Below are 23859 nucleotides of genomic sequence, written 5' to 3' on the forward strand. Positions count from 1 at the left end.
TTGACCTTGACCCTGAGAGATGGATCTCATTCACCCTGCCTAAGAGCTGTCAGTCTGAGGACGAAAACCAGGACGAGTTCGATTGCTGTGGATGACACCAAAGCGATGGAAATCCATTTGTTTTTGGCAGCATGCAACATTAGCGAACAGTCCACAGATATATGTCTATCATTATTCAGGTACAATCATCAGTGTAGCAGCTGGAAAATCAAGGGTTGGAGTGAATGACACCTCAAAAAAGCTAATGCACATGTAGTGTTCGCTAATTAACGGACAACAAAGCACAGCTGAGGCTGATGGGAAAAATATGACTTTTGGAGGTTTTTTAAAATGATGTTGTAAATAAAACGTACATTTTCAGTGACAACAGTTCATTTTGACCTCGGAGTGGTCCCAAAGGAAAATTTAAAGCCGCTCCAAAGTTACAATAAATAATTCTATATAGGATAGAAACGTGTTAAATCTCCATGCAATCCATCCAATAATTGTTTAGATATTTTAGTCCAAACGAGATCTTTTTTTTTTCTTGGATTGAGAAAACAAATGAAAACCTCTGCACTTGTTCAATTTGCTATCCATCCCATTCCTGTTACGACATTTCACTCAGAAGCAGAAATGAAAACTTGGATAAATTTATCCCAGCTGGTATCTGAAAACCAAAAATACTGGAATGAAAATGAATGAGAGTTTATGTAACAGTTGCTGGATCCTGCATAGCCATCCGTAGAAAAACACTGCTAACATGGCTGCAAACACCATAACAGATGATGGAGAAAACAGAAAATAACTCCATGTGACCCACGCATTGAGTTCAGTCATTACGTGAAAGCAGATAGGACTCCATATGGACAATCTCATTCTTGTTACTCGAATTCTCCACAGTGATGGGAAGGCATCAATGCAGTCAGACATTTGATTTTGATTTAAAACATTTATCTATCATGGGACTGCTTGCAGAGCATACTGAATATGTTCTCACTAACATTCTGACTCACACGCAGCTACTCTCATCCGTATTTGGGATTGTCAAGACTGCAACATTGATTTGAGAAGAAATTTTTTTTTTTTTTAAGATTTTTAATATCCGACAAAAAAGGGAGCATTAAAAAACACCTGAAACCTATCTGACGCTATAAAATGGAAATAAGGATGAACTTACAATGAATATGCAATTGAAGTAGTTTTGAATTTTGATGTGAATTAAATATTAATTTTAGGTTGTTGAGGCTCCACAGTTAACAAGCTGCAGGTTCCTCACAGAAATCATACTGTTGGTAAGCAGCACAAAACATTGTTGCACAAGGTCCCTTCACAACTCACATGATTAGAAATTAAAAAGAAAAAAGGTTAGTATTAGCCTTTAAAATCCCTGCTGGAAATATGAAGTGTACCATGAGGCATGCGACACAAGCTGAAACCCCCCATCTCAAGAAACCAGAGAATTAGAGATACAGTTAGTTGTTATCTTAACACGAGAAGCAAACAACAACATGAAAAACTACAATAGTCCAAACACACACACACACACACAAACAAGGAGGAATCCATATGGGAGAGGTCAGGTATGATAATTTCAATTCCCCCGATGATGTAAGTATGTGAGTGTTTGAGAAAGCAGACTCCTGTCTTGGTCCAGAGTAATAAGATCAGCCTGTTTGGGCACGACAGGCTGAGCCTCTCTCAGGGTGGCCCATCTGGCCTGGGCCCAGGCTGAGGCGCCAGCCACCAGCTCCACTGTGCAGGGACCCATCTGTGGTCCTGTGTGGTATCAACCATTTCACCGTCAAGCCTGTCCTGATCTGCACATGGGTCCAGTGCACCGTGTGTATGCTGCAGATGGGACAGTGTGTCAACTAATAGCAGCAAATCTCTCTTTGTGATTGTTTGAACTTGCCTGCAGTGTATACAGATGGGTGGGATTTACAGCAGCTTAAAGTGTCACAGTGACATAATTAGATCAGTTGTCTGAAAAGAATCCTTTTTTGGGAAAACTTCATTTCAGTTTGTGATTGTCCAAACAGTAAGATTCATGTGTGCTTGTTTGCTCTTTCAACAAATGAAAAACCAAAAAGTGTAAAAACAGGTTATTGTCTTATCTTGAACAGTTGTTTTTACACTTTGGTTTCAGTAAAAATGAAGAAGTGGAGACATAAATTGCTAAATGTCCACAGAGCATTTAGTGCATTTAGCACTGTGCCAGCTCCTCAGTCATTTCATCCCTTTTGCTGTCTTTATGCTAAGCTTAGCTAACCAGCTGCTTACTGTAGCTTCATATATGAACACACTAAAATATACAAACTTCTTATCTAAATGTGCGTAAGTGTACTCTGTAAGTCACATTATTCAGTTAGAAAAACAAGAACTAAGCATTTCCAAATCTTGCTGCTGTTTATTTGTGTATTTTCATGCTGCCTGAACACAACCAGAATGTTGAAAAATGCTCGTGGCATCAGGAAATGCTCGAACGATTTACAATTCAAATAGTAAAGGGGTTGGCATCAGTTTTTAGAAATTAGAGTATGGGCTTTGTTTTGAAAGTCGGCAGGATCAAACAGCAGGGAGTTTAGAATAAGAAAAACACTTAAAGTTATATGAGCTAATAAAAACTTTTTGTTTTATCAAACATTTTTTAAATGATTGTTAGAATCACTATCTATTTGTGACGTTTACTTCCCTGCTTGTTCTTTTCTTGTTTTCTAACCCAAAGTAAGCAGTAAGCTAATGGAAGTTAACCTAGCTAGCTTTATCCTCAAAACAAGAACATTAACCTCACTGTGAAATCCATCAGGTGTCAGATCTCCACCTCAAAACTGATAAACAGTAGGAATAAATATTCCTAAAAAAAAAGAACACACTGAGCATAGAACTCCAATCAAGCCATATGAGAGTTGCGAACCTAAATGAACCCAAATTTGTTCAGAGTGTACAGTTTCTTTGAAATTCACTTTCAGGAAACCAAATGCGAGATGAGAGAACATGGACACGAAAGCAGCTGCATAGCTGAAAGATCACAAGAGACAGTCGAGCATGAGCTAATGTGAGCTATAACACATCTGGCTCTGTAGTCTAATGGTCTATGTGGTAAAAGGGTGTTAGGTTTTCTGCATGTTAGCAGCAGATGACAAGGGTTTCAGTAGTCAACAGAGCATAGCAATTGCATTAGGCTAAGTCATTATTGTTTAGAGTTGGAAGATTTCAACCGGTAAACAGCAATGTTTAGGTCACAAAAAAAAAGCAATAAATTCACATTTGTGTTCACAATGGATATATTAGCACCGATCAGTTGTTAATATGCAAATATTTACTAATACTTAGAGAATACTTAATGCTTAAAAAGTCATTCTAAAGTTTAGCATGTTTCCCATGTCAGTTTAAGTCATTAGCATGCTAGTATTAGCATTTAGCAAGCAAATGAGCACTTAACTGAGTTAAGGATCCAGAAGTATCTAAGTAATAGGAGCTTATTGAGTTCTCTAAATACAAAGAGAAGTACCTGCAGTGTTTCCTTTATCTTCCCCTTTCCGAGAGAAAAAAAAACGGAGAAGCTAAAGAAAATTAAATAATTCTGTCGCATAATTCCTTGTAGCCATGTCTTAACCAGTTGTATCAAAATCCAATGCAATCCAGTGTCTGGATCCCTTAGATCAGCTACACAAGGGATAAAACAGAAGGAAATCTGGACAGAGCCAATGAATTGAACATGTTTTTCAAAAGATTTAGTTCAGAACAAATGGAAATGTGTCACTATACTGAAACCACTGGATTACACTAAAATGATGTGGATGCTACTGTTAAACCTTTTACCTTTCAGATGTGCATTTCCCAAATAAGTGCTATGTTACAACCCATTAAGTTCTATACAACTGTATATATTTTAGGCATGGGTGGCCACTGAGGTAGTAAAATCCCTGTGAGCATTACTGTGAGCATTATGCTCCAACTATAAAAAAGATGCACATATCAGCATTGTTTTAGTCAAGGTTATTTCTACCAGGCTAAAATAACACAAGTGGACTTCAAATGCCTCACAGTCCACTCGGCTGGCTGCACAGTTTAAAAGCTTGACATAGTGTGTGGGACAATGGCGGCTCTCGAAAGCATTGTGGTAATCAGGGCCAATGGAATTTTCCCTGCATCATTAAAAAGGGATTGGTCTGTTCACTGCGTTCATGGGAAGAGTCGTTAGTAAACCCAACAAAGGTGCTCTGGCTGTGGACCCCCAGAAATGAAGGGCATCGCAGGAGCTCAGTGAATCCAACTCTAATCCTCTCAGCCCCATTGTACCGATACACTCTAAGCCCCTTGACTACTTCCAGCTCTAATCTCAGCAGATTTAGGTGAGTTAAACAAGTTTCTGATCTGAGGACCCCTAAGTTCCCTCCTCCCTTTCCTCTTCTCTTTTTGGTGACAAGTTCAGTTACAGGAACTGACCTCAGCTGAAGTTTTACTCTCTCATTTAGAAGTAATAAAATGTGTCATTTAAGACTTTTTAAAATCGCATTACAAAGTACTTTGCAAGCATTCACACCATGAAAATGCTTTCTACAAGTTTAATTTTTTATATCATCAAGTCATGAAAACACAACAAAAGGCACAAATTTGATGGTTTGAGAACATCTTTGGCTTTTGAACAAATGTTAAGAGAAAAAAATGAATTTGAAGACCTCAGAAAGGGTTAGACTGTAGTGCAGCGCAGACTGTGACAGGCGACCAATCACACAATTTATGGAGAAATCATCAATTTAATTATCCTTAATTACAACTCTTTTTTTGCTTGGATCAGGTTTAGAAATTATTAGTATTTACTTGATTGTTGATTTGAAGTATGGCTGGTAATGAATAAGTTAATAATTTCTTAAATTTATCAATTAATCACAATAATACGTTATTAGAAAACTAAATGTTTATAAAATCCCAAAACTGGAGTACTAAGAAAGAATCCGGTTCAAAGTTTAACTTCGGTTTAAATATAGTTGCTGTTTAACTATTTTTCCTTTAGTTAACTGACTGACTACTTCAGCTCTCTATTGAAATGGGATAAAATATCAAAGAAAAAAATCTCCAGCTCTGAACACCGACGCCCATTCCTTTCAGTCCTACCACCTCAGCCATGTCAAGAGGATATTAAAGAGTGTGTGAGAATACGTGACAGTCTGGCTGCTGTGGGGTGGGGATGGAGTTTTGGGATAAGTAATAGCAGTTAGCTGGTGGTCATGACAAAGCACTCGGCAGGATGAAAGACACCTCCTAATTTGGAGTTGACCGTGGCTTGTTTAGCATTCCCTATCGCTGCTGTGGACGGTGACACGTGTCTGGGGTTGGGCTGACTCTGGGAACGGGGGTCTGAGGTGGAGGGTGTGTGTTAGAGTGTGCAGATGGACGGCCGTTAGGGATGCAGCCTAAAACTCCCAAGAGAGAGGGCAGAGGTCAGAGATCAAAGCCCCCAACTGATTCCCCACCCAACTCTGCGTCTGGAGACCTACAGAGATCCAGAATGAACTCGAGTCCGCATTATGCAGTTTATGCCATTAATGCAGCAGCAGAAATAGCAGGGGTCTGTGGCAGTGGTGGGTGCTTGTGTGTGTTTGTGAAAGTGTCTCTTGTGCCAGGCTGTTGTAGCTTGCACAGTGAAGCAGTGCAGCTGGCACGTGCATTATGTACACACACACACACACACACACACACACACACATGAGCCCAGAGAGGTCTTTTAATTAAGGGATTTGTTAATTTTCTATTCAACTTGACAGTGATGAATGGGGGAGCAGTGCCTGCCCATCTTGGCCTCGGCTGTTGGGCAAAGAGAGCTGCCTGGGAGGCCTCTGGGTACGATCATCACACTCTGAAGCCAAATTTACATATGAACATTTTTTTAACCCTTTAGGAACCAGTGTCTCTGGTGTCATTTATTGGAGCTAACAACAAACCTCTCTCTGCACTCTGTGGGAGCCTGTGTGGTGGCCTGATAGTGCTGACAAATAAACAGTGTTGAAGAATCGAAACATTTTACGTGAACAAAGCAAGATTTCTTCCTGCTTTTGGGCTACAGTGAGGCAGCAATTTGTTATTGTTATCTTGGTCAGTTACCAATTTAGGTTTATCATGCATTCTTTAAGTGGTTGTAAATACCTCAAATGTTTAATTTCTTCTTTGTACTCGCTCACTGTGACTGTTCAGCCGCTGACACTTATATTCTCAAATTACCAACCCTGTCTCCAACATATTTTACTCACAGCCCTCTACTAATTCACAAGGAAATATTTCAAAGGGGGAAAAAAAATTTCACCAGCTCATAAAGGAACTTTCAAGTAACTGAATATGTTTGCAAGACCTCCTTTGTCAACTCATTTCATTTGGTTCCATATGGTTTCATTTTAATCTTGCAGCAATCAAAGCGCAGCCAACATTTTCATGGTTTAAAATGATAAAATCTTCTTGATATAACATAACAAAAGAGCTTGTGCACAAACTTTACCATGCTTAGGACTTGAGGTGCAAAACGTTGTATTCAACATCAGTCTACCTTAGTCTGGTTGGATCAATGTCATCTATGTTTTGTTTGGTGCATGCATGTTAACATAAGCCCCAGCAAGAATGTCTTTGTATCAAATAAAATGAGCATTAAACAGTTGTGGACATACATGGTGATTCATACAGGCACAATGACGGCTGGGAACATTACCCCTTGTAGCTACACTTTGCACTGATTTTTAATTACTTTTACTCCATAGCTCAGGACCAAAATCATTGCTAATATGTTTAGAAAACATGCATCTAATATTTGTGTTGCACAGACAACGTCCCCATGAATCCAAACACGTCCCAATTTTGCCGTCTTTCCAATCAAAATGATTAAAAACTATCTTCTTTCCCCAATTGATTCATTTTCTCCTCTGCACTTTAGTGTCCTTTATTAAATTTGAAGTGATTTATTGCTGCACTATAGCTACACTGAAACTGCACTCACTACATTTTGCTTTTGTCCATTTGATTTAATTATCAACTTTGTTATCATTTGAAAATGTACAGTGGCTCATGAATTGCACCTGATTTGTTTTAAAAGTGATGTAAATAAACTCATCTCGTCTCCTACTTTCATGCCAGGAACCATCCTGCTGCTGCTGCTGCTCTTTTTTCTGAGTGATGAAACTCGCAATTCATCTCTTCTAAAGTAAAATGAATGCATTTCGTATTCATTATCAATACTTCCTTTGTTGCTACCAAACATGTTTTGCATTTTGAATCTTAAAGGCTACCCCAAAGCAGCAGGGCCACATGTCTTACTGCCCCCCTATGTAATTTATCTATTGTGATATGGCAGCCATTCATCTTTGAAATGCTCTCTCATGATTTCCTTTGTGTATGCTGAGCTGGAGGTGACCTTGAAAACACACCATGTGGTTTATTCTGATGATAATTTATTCGCACACACAAAAAACTGTCTCGCTAACATGATTTCTTTATGTTTTGTGCCATCTCGACCTGCTGAAAACTTTTACAGCAGCAGCTAATGTATTCTCTTTTCAAAAAGAGCCACAAATTTTGGACGCATACAAATATTTTCTTGAGGATTTTAGCATGATTGAATGTGTTGAAGTTGATCCCCTTTGTGACACGAAAGGTCTAAACTAAGAATGCAGTCTCACTGCAGATGAACACAAACCAAAAAAGCATCTTAAAAAGTTGTAAACAAAATCAAGCCCAGACACAGAGAGAAAAAGGGATCATATATATTTCAAAGTGATCTCGCTCTAAATCTGTATTATGTTATATCGATTAAATATTTTCAGGGAAAACACCCAAAATGGTGGCAAAACAATCTATTTTTTTTTTTTAAATATAAGACATATAAATGACTTATGTCTCAGCTTTGACTGTTCTTGATATTTCACTTGAGGGTGTTACAGAAATAGTAACATAGTAATCCCAGTCAGGTCAATAAAGTTTTTTTTTTTTTTGGGGGGGGGGGGTTTGTCTTACTGGGTGTTGAGTGACACACACACGCACGTGGGTAGAGAGAGAGATAGAGAGATGTGGCACACTCCGTTTGAATGCATATTAATGAAGTTAAACGGCCCACTGTGGAGAGGAGACGCTGCAGTGAAGGGGGGGGGGGCACAAAGCCATCAGGGGAAGCAGAACAGGTGCACCTTCTTGAAGAATAACTGGTTCATCAGTGCAGGAAAAGATCTCAAAGTGGTTCAACAAATAATGCTAATTTTTTTTTTTTGTCATTTATTTTTGTAGCACATGTTCCTAGCTGGCAAGAAGGTTCCTCATTTGAATCCTGGCTGGGGCCTTTCTGTGTGGAGTTTGCATTTCCTGCCTGCATGAGTGGGTTCTCTCCGGGTACTCCGGCTTCTTTCCACCCTCCAAAAACATGTTGTGAGCTGTGCAACAGAATCCAAACAGAAAATCTTACCCTTTGTCTCTATTAGGTTTTATTAGGATCTTTAAAAAGAAATTCCCCCTATTCCAACCCTAAAAAAGATCACTTTATGTGCTGCTACGCATGTAAAAACAACTGTTTTCTGAGGAGCTAAATCTGCGAAAAAAAATCAGGTCATCAAGATATGGTTATTTAAGGTCCGTGTGTATCTGGTCCAAAATCAAAGCTCTTGCTTAAAGATTTCCAACAAACAAAAATGATTATGATAATTAAGTCACCATTATGTACACCATTACAGCCTTACTCAGCCAAACAGGATAGATGACTTTCTATTAACGCCAATAAATGTGCTTTCAGTAAGCTTACTGATGGGAGGGGATTCTTCTCTCCCCGCACTGTAACTCCCTGCTCTGAGCTGTGGACCCTCCTCTGGGTCCGGAGAGAGAATCAACTTGAACCAAACCACGCCCCTATGTTTTATTCTTGGGAACTTATGCGCGCCTACATGCTGAAAGCTCTGCAAACCAGCCTGAGCAAGAGAGCAGAGAAGATCCCCTTCACTGGCTACCCATGCTGACAAACGAACAACCCGAAACGCCTTTTCACTTCTGTGGACATTAAACTTTGCAGCTGTTTCAGGATGGATTTCTTAGACCGCGGCTACCTGGACACGCGGTCTCCTTATGATTACACTTTTAATTTTTGGAATGACTACCTCGGTCTGTCAACACTTGTGTCCAAAAATAAGATCAACAGCCCTTCCTGCAACCCCAACTCTATAACCGAGTCTCTTAAAGCGACTCTGGGTTTGGAGGACGACTCCCCGGTTTGCTCCTGCGTAATTGGGCACAACAGAGACGGTGAGGGACACATGGACTGCTGCTGCGTGGCTCCGAGCTCCCCGCCGATCTCCATCTATGATCTCAAAGAGCGCATCTCTCTTCTCAGGCCATACGAGCACCTTGCTGGCGATTCGCAGTTCGGGGACAGAGATGCGCCATCGTATGGGGGAAGCTTCGCCGGCCTCGACCTGCTCTCCATGGACCGAAGACGCAAACAGACACAGAGGGGGAAACCGGAGCCGAAGGTGTGCGTCTTCTGTCGGAATAACGGGGCACCGGAGGAAGTTTACGGCACCCACATCCTGAAGACAGCGGACGGCAGGGTCCTTTGCCCCATCCTGCGGGCATACACCTGCCCCCTCTGCAGTGCCAACGGCGACAACGCGCACACCATCAAGTACTGCCCGCTTTCTAAAGATCAGCAGAGCCAGAGAATGGCAAAGGGGGGCAGAGCAACTGGCAAACGCCTGAAAATCTTCTGAGCGAGGACATAAAACGAAGCTTGACTTGCACTGTCTTAAAATTACTAGTGTGTATGGCAGTAATTTTGCCCCATTTCATGCACAAAACAAGTCTTGAGAACAGGACTAGCAGAAAATAAGATTTATATTGATCTCTTTTTGTATGTGTCACTGTTTCATTTCATTTGTAACGTTTTCGTCAATATTGTAATTCTATGAGCACATAGTTTACACTTGGACTCATTGCGCGCAATATTTGCCCCCCCCCCCAGCACTCCAAGACTTGGTGATGATAAAGGAACCAAAGTACTGTACAGATCGACCTGTGAATGACCATCTTCATGCTGTATCAGAAGTTGTTACAGACAGCCGTGTTGCATGTCTGCTCTGTAGTTTATGACATATGCAGCGCTCTTTCTATGAGGTGAATGTTTCGACCCTTTGTCCACTGGCCCATGGATGTAAGATGTCTGACAGGCCATGCAAGATGCAAATACTTCTTTAGATCCAGCACATATTTTCCTGAGATAAATGTTTTCTACCAAAGGAATAGACTTTTGTATTGAAACTAAACCTAAAGGTAAATTTCTGTACTGTTTATATGTTGGGTGTCTTATATTCTGTATGTGCTTTTATGTGGTTAGAATTTTCACAAATTTCAGCTGAATGTAAAACAGTGGAAAGTGGATCTAACATGCAGTTGGGCTCTTGAAGTTGCTCTAAGCTCCTTTATTACTGTCCAAAAACACGGATTGATTGTTCTTTTTTTTTCCTTTTGAAAATGTGCACCTGTGATTCTTGTAAATGTATACAAAATTTTAGAAATGAAAAGCCTGACATTCCAAAGTCTTTAACTGTCAATAGAAATGTTTTATGTACTTATTTTTACCTTATGTACCACTGGGAAATATATTTACTGTAAATGATGTCTGAATAAACATGCAATTTTCATTTTACTTTGACTGTATGACACAACAATAGACGCAGTGTTAAAATCCTAACACCCCCCCCCCCCCCAACCCTATAACAGCAGATTGAGGGAGAGCCTGCGTCAGCACTCATAACAACATGAGTTATTTTATAGCTGAAAAACACACCTTCACACACCTTCCTTTAAAAGCTCCTACAGGAATGAAACTGACAGACAACACAAATGTGCCACCTAGTGCTCAAAGCCCTCAACAACAGAGTCCTGTGTCAGATTCCGTTTAAAACAGTCACACAATAAGTAAAGAAATTACATCAAACTATTAATATCATCTAATGTTCCAGTTTTGTGTAATATGGCTTCTACTTTAAGGTCCCTTCGTGTTTGCAGGTTGAAAGTTTTTTCTCTCTTTAACCAGCACTGAGGGAATACGTCACATGTGAGGGTCAAACCGTAAACTCGCTGCTCAAGACGAGACGATGGAGCCCTGATTTAATGACCAAGCAGCTATATTAAATCTCTCTGACCACACTTCACTTAAAATAGGAGGAATGAATTTACACGCGTGCTTTTCCAGTCGTGACATGTAGAAAAGTCTTATTGAGATTTAACTTCAGAAACATGATGTGTTCTAACAAAAACCCGTTTAAACCTGTGTTTTAATTCATGTCATGTGAAAAAGAAAGTACAACTTCTTTCAACCCCCGAGGTTTTAAGTGTCAGACCATAAACAAGAAAACAAAGTCATCTCCTCCCCACCAGGTCTTGAAATTAGGCAAATGCAACCTCAGATGAACAACACATGACACATTACACCGTGTCATTATTTATTCATGAAACTGGATCATACAGCAGGGCAATGAGCCCAACCTCAGCAGCAGATCCACAAGAGAATGAATGAAAAAGAAAAGATTCCAGCTTTTCAATGACCTCAACCTGATTAAAGTGCTATGTCAGGACCTTGAAATGGATGAATTTTAGATAAAGCGACATTGTAACTCCTCCACACGGTCATGCAATCACGTTTTCACACACTACCTCTGCGTTTTGACCTTTTTTGGAAAAAAACACGACTTATTTGTTGAATCAAAACATGTCACGTGTTGTTGTTCGTCTCTCGTTTTATTTTCCCAATTTGAAGAAAGTCAAAAGTGTACTGAAATGATCAAGCGGTGACAATCTTTCATCCATTTTAAATACACAAACCAAAACAAACTGCTGAACTGTCAAAGGTTACCCGAGAAAAGAGCCGCCATCCTCTTTGTATAAACTCTCACCTCAAATATAAAGACATCAGCGAGGTTCATCAACCTCTACTGGCAACAACTAAGAACAGCACGACACAACACTGTGAACTGGCTTATTAGATCAGTACAAAGGTTTGTGCTTGGGAGTTAAATCTCAGAAATGGAAGGCACCTTTTGGTAAAGTGGGGACACCGACTGCCTTAATACTCGGTTATATTTTAAAATAAAACAATTAAGCCTTGTCGAGATAAAAATGAATTCTGTCAATACAGGCATTAGATGCACTGAAATTAAAGGGATAGTTCGCCTCTTTTGACATGAAGCTGTTTGACATCCCATATTAGCAATATCATTTATTAAATTTGACTTACCCCCCGCTGCGTCCTGTGAGCCGAGTTCCAGCCTCGTTTTGGCGTTGACGAAAGTAGTCCGGCTAGTTGGCTGGTGTCACAAAAATAAAGCGTCTTGCTTCTCAAAACAATATGCGTTCAAAAGAGTAATACATTTGCATCACAAAATCCTTTATCCAGAAAAAGTCAGACCTCACAATCGCTTGGCGCTATTTTCTCTCCCTTCGTATCACTACAGGCTGTGTAAACCGTGCAGACTGAAGTGCAGACCGAGCAGTAAACACCGTAACAGGTGCGGCTATCGGCAGGCGGCAGCAGGCAGTGACATGAAGATAGAGAGAAAATAGCGCCAAGCGATTGTGAGGACTTTTTCTGGATGAACGATTTTGTGATGCAAATGTATTACTCTTTTGAACGCATATTGTTTTGAGAAGCAAAACGCTTTATTTTTGTGGCCTCCGCCACACAGGATGCAGCAGAGGTTAAGTCAATGTTCATAAATGATATTGCTAATATGGGATGTCATACATCTTGCCCGATAACCGCTGGGATAGGCTCCAGCCCCCCCGTGACCCGACCGACGGATTCAGCAGGTATAGAAAATGGATGGATGGATGGGATGTCACACAGCTTCATGTCAAAAGAGGCGAACTATCCCTTTAACTGGAGTTCAAGAGATTGAATTTCTGTCCCACAGACTCTTCTCTACTATGCCAAAATGAATCAATCTTGTTTCATTATTAGGAGGATAGCACATCTTTAGTGGTTGTACTTGCACATATGAAATCCTCTGTATTGATCAAGGCCTACATTGGAAAATCTTTTTCCCTTTAAACTGTCTATTCTCTATCATATTCCAGTCTAACATACTGACATCGGCACAGACACATCAGTGATGGGTGTCAGAATAGTGTGAGAAAGCCTGGCTGACTTTAAGGACCATCAGCCTGAACACATCTGCTATCAAATATGTGTCCCTTTCATGCTATGGCAGATACGGTGTAAGTATCTGTCATAGCCTTTCACCTAACCCGCTAAACACTGCTATTTCAGGATGTTTTACACACGCACTCTCACTCATCTGTGGATGCTGAACAGCAGGAAAGTTTCTGCACGTTAGCAGATTCAGGCAGAACTTTCTTCGTCAGTGGTGTCTCCCACACACAGTCAGAGTCAGGACGGCTGAGGAACATCAATGACTCGCGAATTTGTGGAGGCACAAAATGAAGGCAATTTGTAGAGCAGTGTAAATAAAAGAAGCCCACAAGAGGACATTCACCACAATATCAATGAAAATGAAGTTGGAGGATGATCTAAAAGGAAAAGAGCATCAAAAAAAGAAAAGAAAAAAAAGTTAAGCTAATCAAAAAGTCTTTTTCAAATGCAAATGTCTTGCCAGCCATAATATGAGGAACAATCATGTCTCATGTCATGCAGATAAAGGAAAATATATAAATCTATTAAAGTAGCAAACGATCCTTGCCTTTCTTGCCTGGCCATTAAGATAAATGTGCCATGCTTCTTGCTGTCTTTGTGCACTATGTACTGATCTATTCTTACTTGATAAAGATAGAGTTTCAATTCATTTTCACAAGATTTTTCCCAGCTTACTGTTTTACTTTACGTATGTGTGTATTACTTGTGTATTACTGTGCTGTTGGCATAAAACAAAGTAAGAAACACAGTCGGAAAAGAGCTCATTTATGTCAAAACCATTTTCATGACAGATTTAATGAAAATCTGTTCTACCATCCTCATTCTGCCTGTCCTTGGATGAGAGTGAGTCTGAAAACCAACCTCCTCTCTCTTCACTGCAGAAGCCTCCTATTGGCCTAGCAAATGCTGACAGCACTGATGTTTCCCTGTGTGGAGGGGGGAGCAGCCTCACTCTATAAAAGCTCAGGATCTGCAGTCTCACTGAACTGGTGCAGTGCAAAAACGCTCGCTCATCCTCACCGATGGTGTGCAGAACAAGGGGGACATAAAAAAAAAACCTTCTGAAACTAAAACATACATCATTTTCTTAAACAAACAATCCACAACAAAAAATTCATCATGAGCTACGATTCCTTCCTCTCCAACCGCCGCCCTTGGGACAGCTACAGAGGCTCCCGGTCCACCACTAAATCCTCAATGTCTTCCTCTCTCTACTCTTCTTCCCGGCCTCCTCCATCCGGGAGGAGGATCCTGAAGTTTGCCTCCTCTGCCCTGCCAGATGGTTCTCAAAGGATGGACTTGACTCAGGCCAGCTCCCTCAACACAGAGCTGCTAGGTCTGAGGACCCAGGAGAGGACCCAGCTTGTGGACCTGAACGACCGATTCGCCAACTACATTGAGAAGGTGAGGCATCTGGAGCTGCAGAACCGAGCCCTGCTGGCTGAGCTGGATGCGCTACGGAGGAGGCGGAATGACCCATCCCGTCTGCAGGGGCTCTATGAGGGGGAGGCACGGAGTTTGAGGACCATGATTGACTCCGAGAATGGGGAGAAGATGCGGATGGAAGCAGAGAGGGACTACCTGCGGGATGTGTATGAGCAGATGAAGGAGCGCTATGAAGACGAGACCAGGAAGCGCGTGGATGCTGAGGAGGCCCTGCAGAGGGCCAGAGAGGAGACAAGCAGGGCCGTGGTCTACAACTGTGATGCAGAGGCCTCTGTGGTCTCTCTGTGTGATGAGATGGTGTTCCTCAAGAAAGTGTTCACAGAGGAGCAAGCAGAGCTTCAGGCCCAGCTGCAGGTGGCTAACATCAGCGTGGATGTGGAGGTGTCCAGGCCCGACCTTTCCACCGCCTTACGAGACATCCGGGCGCAATACGAGCGGCTAGCGAATAAGAACATGCAGGCTGCAGAGGACTGGTACCAAAGCAAGTTTGCAAGTGTGGCGCAGATGGCCATCAAAAACAACGAGGCTGTGCACGCCATCCGGGAGGAGACGATGGAGTACCGGAGACTGCTCCAGTCTCGTTCCTCGGAGATTGAGGCTCTTCGGAATGTGATCGAGTCCATGAATAAGCAGCTGGAGGATCTGGAAGATACGCAGGCGAAGGAGGTGGAGAAATATCAGGTAATTGAGGACTATGTGGCCGCTGGTCTGCTACTCTTTCATTGTGCTGTCAGGTTCCAGATTCACAGTCTTTTCATGCTTATTTTCAGAGGCTTTGTTCTGAAACAGTGCAGAATGAAAAGTGCAGGAAAAACTGAACTGAAAATGAAGATGATGCTTACAGTGTGATGAAATAATGTTAACCAGCGGTACATAGTGGAAATTAGAAGAAGAAAAAACTGTGTCTGTTCCTCTGTCAAATGGCATGCAGCAGCAACCTTTGCTCTAGCCTCAGCGGGAAATATTGGCAGACAGAGAGAACATCTGCAAGGTTACAGTCCAATCATTAGAGAGGACATCGATGCAGCAAACGAGAGTGCAGTGAGCTTTGAAAAATGCTGTCAGAGTTATCTGTAAGACTAGATTTTCTCTTTTGTTTTACATTTACAGATAAGGATAAGTGAACTGGAGCAGGACATCACTGAAGCTAAGCAGGAGATGGCGCACTACCTGAGAGACTACCAAGACCTTCTCAATGTGAAGATGGCCCTTGACATTGAAATAGCAGCATACAGGTGAGAGATGACCTTTCTCCACTCTTGTACACTAACACTTTCAGGACACATTGTCTCATAAGTAGCATCTGTTTCTTTCTTTTCCCCTCAGGAAACTTTTGGAGGGGGAGGAGATTCGTCTGACTTACCCTTCCTTCCCAGCTCTGAATTAAAATCGAAATGCCACGAGACCGGCATAAAAATTCCTCATGCACCTCCATCTCTGTACCCTGAACATTACCGGGCAGTTTCCCCGCCCCTCGTCTTCCTTCCATCCTCTTTCCCTCCAAAACACTAAATTCTATTCTCCTCCAAAAAAAAACAACCAAAAAGAAAATCACAAACGAAAACTCATCTCTCTCAAGACAGCCGCGCCCTTGTGCTAAACAAGAGGTCAACAAGAAGTCCCCCTTCTTCTACACATTCTGACACCACACATCAAGAAGACGGCTGACCGTAAACCGCAGAGTGGCTGCACTGCATTAGTTACAAAGCAATGTCGGACTGCAGAATTGTTTTGGCCGAGTTCCTCTCTGTGATTCATGTTGAGGTCCAAGCAACAGAGGTAACCGTCTGACTTTACCTCAGGCTTCATTGTGCAAACATTTGACCAATTGTTTGTGAAGGAGGGAAAAAAGAAAAGAAAAATAATCTGTTATCTCTCAATGCTTGGATCTTATCTGCAACATTCTTCACTGGGAACTCTACCAATCAGTTAAGCAGCGTCCTGCACCCCTGGTTCTGTCGTGGTTAGACGTAGTTCTGTGAACCAGTAACCTTAAATAGTTTTTTTTCCCCATCATATTAAAGACATTTTTGTCCTTTTCAGTCTTCCTCTGCATTTACATTTACAAAACTACGGCAGAAATACAGTGAATTCAGTCTTCCTTCATGGGCGTCTGATTTTCAAACGTATGACGTGACAGGCACATGTAAATGCAGTGGAAGATTAATTGTTGCTGGTTTCTCCTTATAGTCATACAATGTTTCTCGAAGCCTATCGGCACTAGAGTTTTTCCTTTTGTAAGTTCATTCAAAGCTTAACTATGAAACTGAAAGATAAGTGCAGGATCTCCTTGTCAGATCTAAATGGTGCTTTACGTCTGTGCAACGAATATCGAGTGCGCACCATCCTGCTTGGCTTAAGTGTAACAGCCAGGCAACAAGCTGAATAAACAGAACTGACCTGCATCATACTTTGTATTTTGGGGTTTTCATTTCAAACTTCTATGGATACATGTTCCGTCATTTATCGGGGCGTGAATATTCCAAACGGGTATAGGTGTCCTCGTGGCCAACATAGCCACAACTTATCTTTGGAAAATAGTCAAAGAGTACTGCCTGATTTAGGCCCCAGCAAAGAAAACTGTTCAATAAAACACAAAATGAGCGGTAACATAGATTTTGAGAGAGTTTGGCTAATCAAAGTATGTTCTGAATGCCGTTTCATGAGCTCTCTCTTGAATTTGTTTCGGTTACCTGTAAGAATTTTCGTCAGCTGTTATTTCACTGAACAGAACCAAATTTATCTATGCCAAAGATGTATCAAACATCCAGTTTTTATATCTATCAGATATAAAATGAAAATGAAAATGACACTCTAGGAAATGATAGCTACATCATTTTTAAAAAAAGGAGGTCACAAAGCTTGAAATTATGGACTGAAAATATGTATTTCAGGATAGAATTGGATACAAAACTGCAGGGACTCCTATTTGCTACGTCTTACAGAGAAATCATGGGTAGCAAAGTCATGGTAAGTGAGAATGGGGGCAACATGAATGGCATGTGATAATAAAAAAATAAAAATAAAAAATCTATCGAAAAGAAGACTGAAAAAGGATTTAATTGAAAACAAAGATTAAAACAGACTAGAGTCCCACCGAAGGCAGAGGAAAGACACGGAATACAGTTAAAAAAAAAAAGGAGAGCGAACTGTCAGTGCAACATAATGAAAATGTAATAATAATGAAATAATGAAAACATATGCCCTTCGGGATAAATGAAGTTTTTTCTGATTCTGATATAAGGAAACCTTATGCCTAAAGGCTGTTTCATAAAACATTCATGCCTTAAAGGACAAGGAAATCCCAAACAGCACCATGACGGGGAGAACTCATTCAAAAAAGTGTACGGTGTGTAGAGATGTTAGCCACACAATACCATGTAAACGACAGGTGTAATAAATAACACTTATAATGTGTTTTTAGTATTGATGAACCATCGTTAAGGTTATTTGCTCCAACTGTGTCTTTCCTTCTATGAAAAGCCTGTGTTTTCCAATCTGTTAACCTATTGTATCTAAGGCAGTAATTGTGTGCTTCTACTTTCAGTAAATTAAACTGTAAATGGGATAAGCAAAGTTCTACGTATACCAACAGGCTCAAAGGTTGAGCTTCACATAGCACTCTCTCAAATTATTGTAAATAGGAATACTCATTTGGGGCTTCTACCCTCGGGCTTAGTGCTAGATGCTTGGTACAATACTTTCCAGCTAGAAGTTAGAGATACATCTCAATATAAATAGTTTAGGAGAGATATCAATGATGAAAAATAAATGACCTGAAAAGAAGAGACCACTAAAGACACGCTTTTGCCAACCAGCAGATGGCAGAAGAGGGTCGACAATGTTTTTTTTTCGGCTAATCACTTCCGTCGGTCAAAGGACTAAAAAAAAAATGGCTGCCGTGTTATGCCGATAGCACTTTGTCTCAATGTTAACATCTACGGAAGGTGACATACTCTAATGCTTTGATTAACAGTAATATTTAACCACCGAGAACCTGCACCTGTTTACCTATTCCGACTCCGACATGTTCCAAATAATCGGCGGGAGGAACGTTCAGGCGGTCCGGCTCCTCTTGCCGAGGAGCGCCGTGCGCGTGGAGGCTGTCCGGGGCCGAAAGTCCCGCAGCGACCCCGTAGCCAAGTCGAAAGAGGGTCGAATTAAAGTGCCTCCTCCCGTCGACCCGGTGGAGATGGTGGTCCTCAAGGAGAGATACACTGAGTACCAGCTGATCACGAGGGCGCTTCGGTACGTTAAAGTCCACTGACTGTGTGAAACTGAAGTATTACGGACGTTAACAGGTCATCTGGTGTTGTATTGATATCTGTATTCCCTCTCAAATCTGCATCGCCTGTCTAATATTTAATAGGCGAGGTGACAAACATCGAATTTGTATTGTATTATTTGAAGTGTTGTGTATTCGGCCTATATTTTGCTTAGGACGTAAGAATGCTGTTAAATTCTAACAAGGGAATTTCAAGCTGAAAAAGCTTTACTGAGTAATGAACAATTCATGTTCTTGACTGTTTTTTATCTGTTCATTTATGTGGCATTTTTTTAAAGGGATAAAAAGAAAAGAATATAGAAACGAAATTCCATTAAGGAATTAACTTATTCATTTAAGTGATGGTCCTTTAAGTGACAATACAGTTTTTTTTTTTATTTTTTATTTTTTGCTTATTCTATTTAAAGATTAGGAATTGTCAACTGATTCTACAGGAATATGTATTATCTTACTTAGGTCTTTGAGTTCTTAATCTTCTCTGACTTTGAAATGCTCGATTTCCCCTGTTTTTTTTTTCCTTTTTTCTTTCTCCAGTCTGGAGTTTAAGGAGGAGGTGCTGCGAAAGAAGTTCGAGGAGGAGACGGGCTCCCAGGCGGAGGAAAGGGCGAGGCAGGAGGCGGAAGAGCATCGCGCCTTGATGGCCTGGAATGACGAGGAAAACCGCCGCATGCTCAAAGCCAGGTGCTGTAACTAAACATGAAAAAACTGCTAAGGATCTTTGACCCCAAGGTCACGTGTTGTTGGTATTGCATATTGATGAGGATCATGTCCCGTTCGAAAAGTCATTTGGGCCGCTCAACTTCTATCTTTCAGGGTGTTAAGACTCCAGAAGGAAGAGGAGGAAGTTGAGCGCAAGAAGATCGAAGCCGCCATTCAGCGTGAGCAGGAACAGCAAGAGTTCATCAAACAGAAAGAGAGGGAGATTTTGAAGCTGCAGGTATGAATTGCTCGGGCCTGAAAACCGCAGCAGAAATTGATGATTGAAACTGTGCTGGGTCTGCGGCTCACATTGGTGGTTGTTTTCATTTTACTTCCAGGAGGAAGTAAAGAACTTCATCACCTTGGAGAGCTTGGATCAAAGAATCGAGGAGGCGCTGGACAATCCAAAAAATTACAACTTTGCCATCGACAAAGAAGGCAGAGTCGTCAAGCAGACGGTGCTGAAGTGAAACATGATCCGACCGATCCACACGTGACTGTCGGAGGATACGCTAAAAACAGAGGACACACGAAGATTCTGAGGTGGTCAGGACTGTGATCGGAGGGCAGTGGTCTCACTCACTCTGTGAGGGGATATTTCTCCAACCTAAACGCTGAAAGTGGTTAATGTACCAGAAAACCGAGAAACATTTTCAGACATGTAATGAAAGCCCGGGTCGTGCCTGGACCTGGCCGTTAAACTGAAGCCTCTTTTTTTTCTTTTTCTGTGTTTCCCGTTTGCATCAGTTTCTGTCACAGCACGATCCTTTAAACGTGACTGGGTATTATTCATTATGTGTCAAGTAAATTAATGTGAACAGTTTGAGTTTAACTGACTCTTTTTGAGCATCATAGGAAGAAAACATTATCATTCTTTTTAACTTGATCTCCATCTACTTATTTTTTGAAAGTTCCGAACCATTGCACTGGTTATTCACATGTGATCTGCATCTTGATCGTCCTTTTGAATTCACACCAGTGTTCAGGTCCGGTAAAGCGAGCATGCAGTGCAAAAGAATTGAATGGGTCACAAATCGTTTAAGCTCTAACTGAAAACAGTTGTGGAGCTGTAAATGTTGTGCAGTGAAAAAAAAAAACGCCTAGAAAGCGTGAATATCTGTAAAAGACTTAAACCGTTTGGAGCAGTCTTTATGGACAATCCGGTGTCCAGTGGAAGCCAAAACCACTGTCAATGAACACAAGTTTTTACCCTGGCTTTTTCCTCGGTTTTCCTGGGTTTGAACCTGGAAGCTGAAGAAGTCCAGGGCCTTATTTTTAAAATGCAGTGGCCTATTATCAAAGTCAAATGTCAGTTAAGTTACCTAAGCGACAGCCAAATGTGGAGCAAGTATCTTCAGACCTGGAGGAAACGTAGAATTAAATGGACATTAAGATGGGTTTACCCACACCTGTGACACAACATGACGGTCTAAATACAGGCGAGGTTTGGTGTGTGACTTCGGCGAGTAATGAACATCACACCTCAGCCGTGTTTGACAGCCCTGCTCCCCCCCCCCCCTCATTACTGTATGACAACGTGCCGTTGAACTGGTGTAATCCGCTTGTGTCAGGCTGGGTGTGCAGGTTTATGGGATGATGATGATGATGATGATGATGAACAGAGCTGAAGGCCTCAGGAGAAACTCTGGGAACCTGCAGATAAACAAAGCAATTCACACCAGGTTGCGATGAGGGCAAATTAGAACTTGGAACGCTTGGATTACTTTTTTTTTTTTTTTTTTTTGAGCAGTTTGAATTTGCAGTCCGCGCGCCACATTAGAAGAATCAACATGTCAAATTCACTTTCCAAACAGTGTGACGAAGTGGACACAAAATGTGTCTGATTTAAGATGGGGTGCTATTTTATTCAGTGGGAGCTTCCTCTGCTTTCCTCCATCTTATACCACAATCGATTAGATATTTATTATTGGCGGTTGAGTGAGTTGGGAGAAAGCTATTTTCAGGCATTTTATAAACCTGGTCATTAATTGGTTCTATTTATATAGTTTTGTATAGTGAAACAAACTTGGGTGACAATGACCAGTCCAATCAGTACCTGATGGTTCTGTGTAACCCCAGGCCGATATTAATACTGCTGCTATAGAGTGACGTAAGTGAGCCGGGGTGAAGCCGTGCACACGGTTAATGTGATTGCTAAGTGAGGTTAATGGGATTGCCCCTCCATGGTATTGAAAACTGGGATTAGCCGTGGATTGAGAAGAACCCTCAGCTCAGCAGCAGGTCTCACTCCTGTGTCAGTCAGATCATCACATTCTCTTTATTTTACAGCATCAGGTCTGCAGATGGCTTTGTTTCCTCAGTCAGGGTTTGAAGCAGAAAATCTAAGCAACATATCTTCTTATATTCCAAACTGTTCAGCAGTCCATCTTTTAATTAATGGATAAGAAAAATACCAGAAAATGCCTCTTTGATTATAATATAAGTGTTTGCAAGTGTTTGGTACTGCAGCAGCTCATCACTACAGCCATTTCAAACCTTAAGGCCCAGACCCACAAACAGGGGTCACAGAGGAAGGAACATCTTTTTACAAGGTAGGATGAAAAAACAAAACTATTTCTGTACCACAAAATCCTTTCTTGTGTGGTTCTGGATCATTTAGCAGTTTTTAAAGCCCCCGTACAGTAAAAGCTAAGTTTTTGTCCGAGGTAACACACACCTGTAAGATGTGTTTCTGATGGGTTACAAGGCATATCTTGAGAAAAGCCAGACATATATGTTATAGCTGGTGATTTCTGCTTTAAATCTCCAGAGCAATCACCTGCAGCCTTAGAAGGGTGGGGTGTGGTCTCCATTGGAGGAGCTAATCCCGACTAGTTGCCGGGTGAGACTGTAAAGTTACTTTTGCAAGTGCTGAGAGGAGCCAATGCAACGAGAATCTTGCAAAAACCTCGAGTTGAAGCTGGTGAGGGGCTGGGGTCTTGATGAGCAACCAGGTAATAGCTGTCAGCATCTCTGACTGGGAGTCCCAGCACCTACTTACATCTGGGAGTAAGTAGGTGCCGGTTAGGGACGGCTGACAGATGTTGATGGGGCCAGAACGACATCATTTCAAAGATCATCATTCACTGAATGAGGGAAAAGGGTTTAGTGTCATATTCACTAAAATGTGAAAGTAAAGAATTTCTGATCAGCTTAGTCTTACTCAAAAAAAGACTATTCCTCTTAACTTTATTTGATGAAGTAGGTGAGGTTACATCAGTATACATACAGCAAGTCTTCATGGTGAATTTTTGTATTTGACCCTTTTAAGACCAAATAGACCCAGACTGAAAATTCAGAAAATCAAGGTTCAAAAGCACTTTGAATTGAAAACATAGCTAATGAGCACATTTTCCTTTAGCACCTTGATATTGGCAATAAATACATTCCAAAATAATGTGGCTGTTGTGATTTGATCAAGTTGTCAAGAGCCATTTGTGCAAATTTGAAGGTGCAGAAAGATTGAGAAAACCATGAAGTTTTTCTCTCGCTCATGTTCACTTACATGAAGCTCTTCAGCGAATCGGCTGATTAAAATGCATTATTAGAAAAGGCTTAATGACGCTGATGAAGGCCACTTTTGGTCATGATACCCAGTATGATCTTAAATTGAAGAGCGCTAAGACTTCGATGGCGCCGCACATCTCAGATTGTTAAACACCTTAGATTTGCTCATGTTTTCAGGATGTTCCGAACCTGCGTAAAGAGTGCCGTTCAATTGCTACAATGTGCTCATTAAAAGTCAAATATATCTGGTTCTAAAAATGTTTTAAAATGAAAAAAATAAAACTTGCAATAAAAACATTCAATAAAAGGCTGTACATGCGTCACACACAGACTGTGTGACTGACTTCATGAAATATAGCATACACTCAAATTAGACTAAATAAAAAAAATAAAAAAAACAACACTTGAACATTCAAGTATAATAACAACACATGTTGGCTTTTTCAATGATTATAAATCAGAGATGTGTGGTGGTGATCCATTTTAGCACCTGAAAACAAAGGGTTTACGTCTGTCTTTCTGAGTAAGTGACCATAGACGTCGGAACTAGGGGTCGCACCCCCCGCACCCCATCAGCCTCCCTACCTACTGCATTACGCTTTGAAAAAATAAAGAATCTGAATTTAAACTAAATTTTTCTGACTTACATTTATCTCTTTCATGTAATTAATGCATTTTGATGTGATATGCAGCCTGCCTAACTAGGCTACTGTATGGAGTCAGGCTGCATCTGACAGCCCAGTGTGACGTAGGCTAAAACAAATAAAAA

The 23859-nt window shown here is 41.1% G+C and overlaps 3 protein-coding genes across 3 annotated transcripts; all 3 read left to right on the forward strand.

Annotated features, from left to right (window-relative positions):
• Positions 1-8914: 8914 nt before the first annotated feature.
• On the forward strand, positions 8915-10648 carry LOC142366038 (nanos homolog 1-like). The gene has a single exon (XM_075447808.1). It carries the CDS (start codon positions 9030-9032, stop codon positions 9711-9713), a length of 684 nt encoding a protein of 227 aa, XP_075303923.1. The 5' UTR covers positions 8915-9029; the 3' UTR covers positions 9714-10648.
• A 3499-nt stretch (positions 10649-14147) lies between these two features.
• Positions 14148-17009, forward strand: neff2 (neuronal intermediate filament family member 2). The gene is made up of 3 exons (XM_075448554.1): positions 14148-15280; positions 15710-15834; positions 15926-17009. Exons 1-3 carry the CDS (start codon positions 14273-14275, stop codon positions 15984-15986), a joined length of 1194 nt encoding a protein of 397 aa, XP_075304669.1. The 5' UTR covers positions 14148-14272; the 3' UTR covers positions 15987-17009.
• A 1468-nt stretch (positions 17010-18477) lies between these two features.
• On the forward strand, positions 18478-20406 carry mrps26 (mitochondrial ribosomal protein S26). The gene is made up of 4 exons (XM_075447693.1): positions 18478-18847; positions 19419-19565; positions 19698-19821; positions 19922-20406. Exons 1-4 carry the CDS (start codon positions 18627-18629, stop codon positions 20051-20053), a joined length of 624 nt encoding a protein of 207 aa, XP_075303808.1. The 5' UTR covers positions 18478-18626; the 3' UTR covers positions 20054-20406.
• Positions 20407-23859: the final 3453 nt, after the last annotated feature.

The sequence above is a fragment of the Odontesthes bonariensis genome, chromosome 17 (genome assembly GCF_027942865.1).
Source record: "Odontesthes bonariensis isolate fOdoBon6 chromosome 17, fOdoBon6.hap1, whole genome shotgun sequence".
NCBI lineage: Eukaryota > Metazoa > Chordata > Actinopteri > Atheriniformes > Atherinopsidae > Odontesthes > Odontesthes bonariensis.

Bases quoted from the DNA above. Each gene is read 5' to 3' on its own strand.
- LOC142366038 (XM_075447808.1), top strand. From the start codon at position 9,030: ATGGATTTCTTAGACCGCGGCTACCTGGACACGCGGTCTCCTTATGAT.
- neff2 (XM_075448554.1), top strand. From the start codon at position 14,273: ATGAGCTACGATTCCTTCCTCTCCAACCGCCGCCCTTGGGACAGCTAC. The intron at 15,281-15,709 runs GTAATTGAGGAC...TTACATTTACAG, and splicing joins AGGAGGTGGAGAAATATCAG to ATAAGGATAAGTGAACTGGA. The intron at 15,835-15,925 runs GTGAGAGATGAC...TTTTCCCCTCAG, and splicing joins ATTGAAATAGCAGCATACAG to GAAACTTTTGGAGGGGGAGG.
- mrps26 (XM_075447693.1), top strand. From the start codon at position 18,627: ATGTTCCAAATAATCGGCGGGAGGAACGTTCAGGCGGTCCGGCTCCTC. The intron at 18,848-19,418 runs GTACGTTAAAGT...TTCTTTCTCCAG, and splicing joins CTGATCACGAGGGCGCTTCG to TCTGGAGTTTAAGGAGGAGG. The intron at 19,566-19,697 runs GTGCTGTAACTA...TCTATCTTTCAG, and splicing joins CGCCGCATGCTCAAAGCCAG to GGTGTTAAGACTCCAGAAGG.